The sequence below is a fragment of the Dryobates pubescens genome, chromosome 19 (genome assembly GCF_014839835.1).
Source record: "Dryobates pubescens isolate bDryPub1 chromosome 19, bDryPub1.pri, whole genome shotgun sequence".
Classification (NCBI taxonomy): Eukaryota; Metazoa; Chordata; class Aves; order Piciformes; family Picidae; genus Dryobates; species Dryobates pubescens.
In genome coordinates, this window is record NC_071630.1 from 5,397,948 (window position 1) to 5,407,684 (window position 9,737).

At 42.5% G+C, this 9,737-nt stretch overlaps 1 protein-coding gene across 1 annotated transcript; it reads left to right on the plus strand.

The window, feature by feature from the left end:
• Nucleotides 1-2,058: 2,058 nt before the first annotated feature.
• Nucleotides 2,059-9,028, plus strand: DYNLRB2 (dynein light chain roadblock-type 2; the record flags this gene model as incomplete). Its single annotated transcript, XM_009901159.2, has 3 exons — nucleotides 2,059-2,275; nucleotides 6,795-6,962; nucleotides 8,856-9,028. Coding segments are annotated over 3 exons (429 nt in total), but the record flags the coding sequence as incomplete, so codon positions are not given.
• Between the last annotated feature and the right edge of the window lie 709 nt (nucleotides 9,029-9,737).

A 9,737-nucleotide genomic window follows, 5' to 3' on the forward strand; every position in this document is an offset into this window, starting at 1 on the left:
ATGTGTCTTAAGTCCATGACAAAGCTTATCCGAGTGCCTGTAAAAGTCTTGCATGTTTCAGTTTTTCATGCTGAGCATAAATAATGCTTCCAAGAATAATCCTGTATCATACTAACTGTCATTTTGGCTCCAGTTCAGTATTTTTTGCACAGTTGTGCTGATATTTTTATTGTGTGGGGGGTTTTTTTTGTGTTGTTTTGTTTTGTTTTGTTTTTTTAAACACAACATGTAGGCATCTTGCATCCATGAAGGAAAGCAGCAGTCTTGAAAGTAGCCTTGAAAATTAAAAAAAACAGGGCAGGAGAGTCAGTGGAAAAAAACCACCTCCTCCATTTAGTTTTTTCTAAATCCCTGGAATTGCCAGTCCAGTTCCTGGGGGCAGGATCACCACTACCTCTTACAGTATGTTATCCTATGGTGTGCTGGCTTTAACTGGGCTATAATAGAAAGGATCACTCCTTTCTATTATAGGATCTAGTAGGATCTAGTTTATATTGTATAACCTGTGTTTCCATTTAAGAGCATCTACTGCCTGTATTGAACCAAAATTGGCTAGCAGATGTTCCAGTCAGATTCAATAATCATGCACTGGTGCTTTCAATTGTTCAGAAAAATGAAAAATATCTCTGAAGATACCTCATGCCCAGAAATTCAGGGTACCATCCTTCTCACTGTTACAAAACAGCACAGGTGTATCAATGCAGACCTCCTTGCTGAGCTGAACGGTTCACAGGTGAACCACAACTCACAGAGCTGAGGCAGTGACTCACAGTGACCATTATCAGCTCCAGGCACAGTGTTCTTCATTGCCTTCCATAGCATGTCATAAGATGTTTGGTTAGCTCCTAAAATAGCAGCTTTTGTAATAAGCATACTGGTATTTGTGATAATTTCTCCCTTCCCTCATTAAGCAGACCTTATTCAGTTACAGACTAATCTGAAGACAGAGCAACCTCAGCAGTTCTGATTTATGCTGGCCCCTGCCAGTTTGAAACTTAATAAATGCCTAGAATAATATTGTTGCAGTAGATAGGGCAATCCCACACAACAAAGTTATTTTCTCTCCAACATAGGACCATAAGCCACATTAAATGATGTGCTTATTCACTGCCACCAGTTTGAAACACAGTTCAGCCCTCAAAGAGTTGTAGATTAATAACTATCTTGTTAATTTGCTCTTCACATCTATTAAAAATAAAAGAGAGGGGCACCTGCTGGCTTCCCAAAACACGATACATTGCAGAAAAGGGGACAGTCACTTCAGTGACAAAACCCCAAGAAGCTTCATACACAACTCAAAAGCCTCTCCTATCTCAAGCCTAACTCTCCTATCTTGAAAGGCCACGGGAGAATGTGAAAGACTTTTGAATGTATCAGTAGTATTTAGTGTGTGCATGGACAAAGATGGCTTTTCAAATGGCTTGCACATTAAGTTTGTTCCCCTCCTCCTTGGGTAAGGAATAGAAACAGCCAGGTAACTTTATTGACACCGCAGCGTTGTGCAAGTGGTCTGCCCCATCCGAGACGTCGAGTAAGCGATGGCAGCACACAGCACTTCTGGTGATGATTAATCTATTTATACACCGAGATCACAGCACAGCTAGACTGGAGAGCTTCCACTGGTGACAAACAAGCTCTGCACACCCACACACAAGCTAACATTTGTGACAAAACAGCGCAGGCAAGGCAACGCTTAGACACGGGAGAAGAAAAATACTCATTTCTAACGAGAGTAGCTAACCTGGCGTCCTCAGGATTTAGTCAGCCCCATCTTTAAACTAACAAAAACACCCTAGGGTAGGTGGCCCTGCCCGCTGCCCCCTCAGGACGTGACCTCTAGGTTCTAGCCCAAAACTACCAGGCAGCCTAGGCCCGGAACCCGCACTGAGGGTACCGGCTGCAGCCCGCAGGGGCGGAGGAGCGCGCGGCACCGTGCCCGCTGCCGCTCCGCCGCGTCACTTCCTCCGCTCCATAGCAACGGCGGCGAGGCCATGGCGGCGGTAATGGGGCTGCTCCCGCCCGGGGAACGGGGCGGCGGGGGAGGCCGGGGCCAGGGCGGGGGCGGCCGAGCGCAGAGCTCCGGGGCTGCCTTCGGGCACTGCCACCCCGCCGCCTCCTCCCCGGGGCCCGCGCTCGCTGTCGGGCCGAGCTGTGGTGGCTGCAGGGTGTGTGGTGACCGTTGGTCCTCTCTTAGCACAGGCTGAAGTGGAGGAAACCTTAAAGAGGATTCAGGACCACAAGGGGGTTATCGGAATGATTGTTGTAAACGCCGAAGGTAAAGCGTCCTCTGCTTTCTCCAAGGAACAAACTTGGTAGCAGCAAAGGGCAGTAACTCAGACGCAAACCGGCAGGTTCTAAGGTGTCAACACCATCTGCTTGCAATGTTGTTCTGAAGGCATGATTTTCAGGAATGTTTGTTTCATCTGAAGACATGAAAGTTTGGGTTATATCCATTTCTTGAAGCTCTACATATGATCTATTTTTTCATTCAAATCAATGTAAAGGCAGAAAAATCAAAAGCCTTTTGCTCTGAAGAAATAACTGAAAGTGTCATCATCTTAACTTCAGGGATTCCATGTTGTTATTTATCCCCCTGGATTAACTAAGCTGTGCATTATATTTCAGAAACAGGTCTTGAACATCTCTTGGTAGGTTGCACAGAAGCACAGAACGGCGGAGGTTGGAAGGGATCTCTGCTGGAGCAGGTTCACCTGGAGCAGGTTGCATAGGATGGGTTTTGAATGAATCCAGAGATGGAGACTCCACCACATCTCTGGGCAGCGAGTTTCATGCCATAGAATCACAAAGTGTTCTGAATTGGAAGGAACCTTAATAATCATCAAGTTCCAGCCCTTCCTGCCACGAGCAGGGACAACTTCCACTAGACCAGGTTGCTCAAAGCCCATAATTTAGTTGACATCCTTCCCTTTTACAGTCCTCCCAGAAATCTACTGCACTAGCAGCAGTTGAAGCAACAGGACTAAGAAGAGACCTAACTTATTTAATGTCTTTGGAAAATGAGGAGAATTAAATTTGTGTGCCTGGGCATGTTAAAGAAAATGTGCCTTTGTTCACAGAACAGATGATGCAGGTCAAAAGAGTAGTGCATAGCCTGGTAGACAGAAACTGAGAAGCTGCTTTGTGCCTGCATGTGCTCATGTCTGGATGTGGCTGTTGGCTAAGCTGAAATGCATCCTGGTTTCAGAACAAGCTCTGTTCCAGCCATTTCAGTTTTTTGTTTCAGTCAATAGAATGTGACATGATCCAATGAGCTCTTGGACTAAGCTGCAAATGAGAAATGAACAAAATCAAGCACTTGTGCTTGCACACCAATGCATTTTTCAAGTCAAGACAACCAGTGTGGTCTAAGAGAAAAATAACCCAGTTTTCTTGTGTCCTGTTACTTGAGATGGTTGACTTCTTGGCACAGTATTGGTTGCAGTGCTACAGGCTGGAGTCAGAGTGGCTGGAGAGCAGCCAGGTAGAGAGGGACCTGGGGGTACTGGTCAATGGTAGGCTGAACATGAGCCTGCAGTGTGCCCAGGCAGCCAAGAGGGCAAATGGCATCCTGGCCTGCATCAAGAACAGTGTGGCCAGCAGGAGCAGGGAGGTCATTGTGCCCCTGTACACTGCACTGGTTAGCCCACACCTTGAGTCCTGTGTCCAGTTCTGGGCCCCTCAGTTTAGGAAGGATGTTGACTTGCTGGAATGTGTCCAGAGAAGGGCAACAAAGTTGGTGAGGGGTTTGGAACACAAACCCTATGAGGAGAGACTGAGGGAGCTGGGGTTGCTTAACCTGGAGAAGAGGAGACTCAGGGATGACCTTATTGCTCTCTACAACTACCTGAAGGGAGGTTGTAGACAGGCAGAGGTTGGTCTCTTGTCCCAGGCAGCCAGCACCAGAACAAGAGGACACAGTCTCAGGCTGTGCCAGGGGAGGTTTAGGCTGGATGTTAGGAAGAAGTTCTATACACAGAGAGTGATTGCCCGTTGGAATGGGCTGCCTGGGGAGGTGGTGGAGTCACCATCGTTGTAGGTGTTCAGGAGGAGACTTGGTGGGGTGCTTGGTGCTGTGGTTTAGTTGTTTAGGTGGGTTGGATTGGTTGATAGGTTGGACAGGTTGACCTTGAAGGTCTCTTCCAACCTGGTTCTATTCTATTCTATTCTATTCTATTCTATTCTATTCTATTCTATTCTATTCTATTCTATTCTATTCTATTCTATTCTATGTATGCCTTCCCACTCAGGTGTGCCACTGCAGTCTGTCTGAGCAGCTCTGCAGTTACAAACAGCATGGGGTATTAAAAGCTGTTTTGGATTCCTTCTGTCACACTTTCCTTCTGCAAAGGAGGAAGAACATTCCACTTCCCTTTTTCACACTTTAGACTCTTCACGGTAAAAGGTTCCTCACGTGTCCTGTTCAAATCTCATCATCTTCGCAAGCCTGTAGAACATGTGGCCAGACTGAAGCTGACAGACAAGACTGAAGAGCAAAAATTTTGGGTTTAGTTTATCATTTAGAAACGTTTCAACACCAGATGTGAATACAAGACAGCCTGTTCTCTGTGAGGATGATTCAAGTTACCAAAAAATTAGATTCACACACTCTGCCTCCTGTAGGTGTGTACTTGTAGTTTTTGTAACATCTTTTAAGTATCCATAATTAGCACTGATCGATCTAATTACTTCAGATCTTTCTGTAGAAACTTTATTTTCTCTCTATGCTGAAATACTTCAAACAAGTGTACAACTTAAATTAATCACAGTAAATAATACTTGAACCAGCAGTGTAGTAGTTAGGTTTCTTAGGCTGTTCAGGTTCCCTGAAAAGATGAACTGCTCTGTTCTTCACTAACATTAGCAGTTGTCTTTTACTGAGATTTTTATAGTGGTAGTGTAGGTACACTTAGGCATGCAGATGAAATTGCAGATTAAAGACTCCTGACACAGACTCCTGTCATTTATTACAACTCCCAGAGTTGATTTGTTCAGTGAAACTTCTGCTAAGTGTAGTACCTTGTTTATTTGGAAAATCTCATAAACTTGCTGCCCTTCACAGTTGAGGATGATCACACTGCTGCATTTCTAATGAAGGATTTATTTGCCTTTCTCTAATTTGGGTGGCAGAGGCAAAGAGAATTTGTCCTAAAGCAAGCACAGCTCAGCTTTAATCTAAGGATGTCACTGGTGTCAACTGATTTTCATGTTTTTGTTGGACCTTGGAGGATCATTTAACATTTACCATTTTCATTAAAAGTGCTGTGTTTGTTGAAGCAATCATTTAGATACAAGGTCATGTAAACTTGACACTAATTCATTGCTACTTTTAAGTGACTTACTGCTTAGTGCTGTGATTATAGAGAGATTCTCAGGCTAATGTAGTGCTTGAGAACACCTGTTTGTTTCCATTAAAACATCAGTTTCATTCCCTGTGTAATAAACATTAGACACAAAGGATGCACTTGGTCATTCTGTACACTTCCCTAAGCCACACATCCTACTAGCACAGAATTCTCACATGACAGCACAGATTTCAAGTGATTCTAGTAGCTCTTCCCTGGGAAAGTTAGAGAATAGTCAAATATTTCAAGTGGTTGTATTATATCTTTTACTCTTTTGCTTCTATTTCTTTGCCTGACATTCACTATTTTTGCTTGTTAATTCTTCTATAATAACCAAATTCTTATAATACCCAATTCTTCCATAATAACCAAACCTTTCAGTCTTTTTGCTCAGTTTTTGTATTCCCATCCCATCCATCTGGAAGACACATTAGAAATGTATGCAAAGAGAAAACTGCCTTGCAAGCTTGTATTCTATTGTCTTTGTTACTAGATAAAATAAACTTTTTATGAGTGAAAGAAGGTTATTAAAGCCAAACAGTTTTCCACTTACAGGATTCCTGTGAACCCTGGGTTTAATATAAATTAATATAAATTCTGCTTTGAAAAGCGATATAGGTACCTGAAGTCATCATATTTGAAAAGTCCTGGTGGTTTGGTGACATTCCCACTGACTGGAAAAAGCAAAACATAATCCCCATTTTCCAAAAGGGAGATAAGGAGGACCCAAGGAACTACAGGCCAGTCAGTCTCACCTTAGGGTCCAACAAGATAATAGGGCAGATCCTGAAGACTCTGCTAGGGCACATGGAAAACAAGGACATGGTCTTGTGAGACCCCACCTGGAGTACTGTGTCCAGCTTTGAAGCCCCCAGCACAAGGAAGACCTGGATCTGTTGGAGAAGGCCACAAAGATGATAAGAGGGCTGGAACACCTCTCTCCTACAAGGATAGGGTGAGGGAGGGAGTTAGGTCTGTTCAGCCTGGAGTAGAGAAGGCTCCAGGGAGACCTTCTAGAGGCCTTCCAGTGTCTGAAAGGAGCCTACAGGAAAGCGGGAGGGGGGCTATTTATAAAGGTATGTGGTGACTGGGCAAGGGGCAACAGTTTTAAACTAGAACAGGGTAGATTGGACATTAGGAAGAAGGTGGTGAGACACTGGAATGTGTTGCCCAGAGAAGTTGTGGATGCCTGGAGGTATTTTAAGCCCAGGCAGGATGAGGCTTTGTGCAACATGATCTAGTGGGAGGTATCCCTGCCCATGGCAACAGGGATGGAACTGGATGATCTTTGAACTCAGGCCATTCGATGATTTGAGGAAATCAACACAACTCCTTTCTGCTACAAACCAGGAAAAAACATAATTAAGTCCTTGTTTTTATCTCTCATGATCTGCTGTATATGAAGAATATGCAACTTCACTAAATGGTTATTAGAAAATTAATTGCTTGCAGGAATTCCAGTAAGAACAAATCTTGATACCTCTACAACATTGCAGTACACAGAGCATATTCGTCAGCTCATCACACAAGCTTGGAGTGCAGTGAGAGATCTTGATCCTCAGAATGAGCTCATCTGCCTGAGGATCAGAACAAAGAAGCATGAAATTATAGCAGCTCCAGGTATGCTTCCATGAAAATAGTAATAGAATGGTGTGTCCTTTTCAGCTTCTTTTAATTCTTCATGAATAAGGCTACCGGGAGGGAGGGGGAGGGGGAGGGAGGAGTGTATTTCTTTTGAAAACAAGCATTTGCAAACATAGCCATAGATTAACCATGTGACCAGATGCGTTAGGGTTTTGATGTACAGAGTTACAGTAAGCATGGAGACAAACAAGTCTAGAGCTGATTAATGTTCTTCCTTCTGTTGGTTCTCCCAAAGGAACACTGGACAAATCTGTATACCAAGTAGTGTGTGTATACAGAGAATTAAAGCCAGCAGATCTATTTTAGCTCCAAGCAGATGCAAACAATGTTGTTGTTTTTTTCCTGGATGATTTTTACTTGGTGTGTTATCATCACTCCCTAGCCATAGGTGGGATTTGTGTCACAGACATGCAGTATGATCACCAACGTGGTAACTGTGATGCAATTATTTTCCTTAAAACAACCAACCAGTTTCTCACTGATGTTTAATACAAATTACATATTTTTTTCAGTTGTATCTCTAAAATAGTTAACAAGACCAGATGAGCTGTGGTGAAGCCATGGTCAGCACAAGATGAATCAGGCAAAGTGGAAGTGATTGTTTGGGGCAAACTGAGATACTGATGATATGCAGGATTTTGACAGAAATAAGCAGTGAAGGGAAGCTTCAGAGATCTCCTCAGCGTAGCCACTATGGAGGAGATTGGCTCTGAGCTTGTGGTGATGGACAGCCTTCACTGGGGTAGTGCTCTGATGCTGGCTTCATAGCAGATGTGGAGCAGAGGCATGTTGTAGGTGTGCATTACCTTTCCTCACTGGAGTTCTTTATAATGCTGCTATGAAACCAAAGAAACCTGGCACTGTCATTAAGTGCTAGCATTAGTCATCAGCTGGTACTCAGATTAAAATTTTAGCTTGATTTCTATTTTGGAGTATAAACCTAATGCATTTTTAAAATCATGGGTTTTTAACTCATTGATGTAAACTGATGCAATTGATTCTTATTCTGCATTTGCCCTTCAGTTGTATTTTAGAGGGGATTTTTTGGACTGGTAACTATTAAAAGCATGTTGACCTGAAAATTAGTGGTATAAAATGTGAAGCTTTTTTGATAACAGAGCTGAGTGATTCCAAGGCTTGACTATATTTTGCTATAATAGAAGGTGGCAAATCACCACCTGTGATTTATATTAAGTGGCTTTTGCATGAAAGTCACCATGCAGAAGTGTGGCCTCCTCTAAAGCAGATATGGCCCTGCTAAAGTCGTTGGATACTTTCAACAAATGTTTTATTTAAAAGAGACAATGTTAAATGCTGTCCAACTGAATTGTTTCCAAAGCTTCTCCAGACTTTTAGAATTAGTAGGCAAAGTCTGGCATGCTCAGACTTTATTCATAGTAGAAGTCTATTCAGATCTTTTCTGCTTCTTTCATGTCTAAATGGAGTTCTCCATTTTGAATAAACTACTCAGTGAACTGAAAGGAGTTCTCTGCACCTGCAGAAGAGGCTGCAGATGTCAAAAGTTTTGTATTCTAACAAGTGCTGTCTTCCAGGTGCTTGTCTTGTGACTTTCTTCATCTTGTTTAAATATCTTTAAGGCTTTTTGAAAGCAAATCCACTGCTTACTAAATAGTTTTACTATAGCAGAGTTCAGCTTTATGACAGATTTTACTTTTTTTTTAGCCTGTAACCTCAGATTTTTGCACAAAATGCTTAGATTTCCAGAATGTTTCTAATATAAATGTCAGTGCTCTTACTTGTGCTTAATGAACAAATCAAAAGTTGGAGAGGAGTAGATGAATAAAGAGTATTTATCAGGAAATAAGATGAAATATTTTAACTAAACACTTATATATATTTCTTTTGCAGAAAATGACTGTCTCCTGATCGTTATTCAGAACCCAGACAGATAGTCCTACTGTGGCAGTATTTGTAGAGAGACTGATGTAGTTCTACTTGTTAAACTAATATTACTTGTTGTTATCTTGTGTGAAATTACTTAGTGCTGTGTTTGATACTAAGTGTAACTCTCATAACTGAAATGGTACCAGTTCAAAGTTGTCTGTTTCTGTTGGAGCAAATCATAATGCATATATCAAAATAGTGTTTGTCTTGTTACTCAGAAGAGCAATAATAAAGCAAAATGCTTGAAGCTCTCTTTACTGGGTGTTGAAGCATGCAGTCTAATGCAGAGCTACAGTTAGTTTGTTGGTAAGAGTAAACAGTGCTTTTTGTTGACTACAATAGAGTGCTATCTGATGACTACTTAAGCCTTTAGATCCAGCACACAAGCCGCACACCTTAGTGACATGGGACAAAAGATGGGTTAAAGTTCAGAATGTTTCCCAGCTCAGATCCATGTTTATGCTCCAGAGATCCAATCTGTACTGCTGAGTGCACTCATAAAAGGCCACTGCAGGTTAAGCTACTTACAAATTCATTCTGTTTGGAGGACAGGCTATGTCAGTGCCTTGCGATGAGTCCCATGGCCGCTGCACCTTCCTGGCTGAGTACAGCACCCCTGTTCTGCCCAGCTGGATGCCTCAGCTAAGGGTAAACATGGCTACAAGCTTTCCTGCTTCATGATCCCAAAGTCCTGCCAAGCTTTGCACTTGAGTATATGTGGAAGCAGTGTGACAGTGCAGAAAGTCTGAGATGACCCTCTGCTTGAAAAAATATCCAGTTGTACTACAAATCACCTCAGGTTATTTGAATTATGTATGCATTTTATCAATTATTTCAACTGTAAAA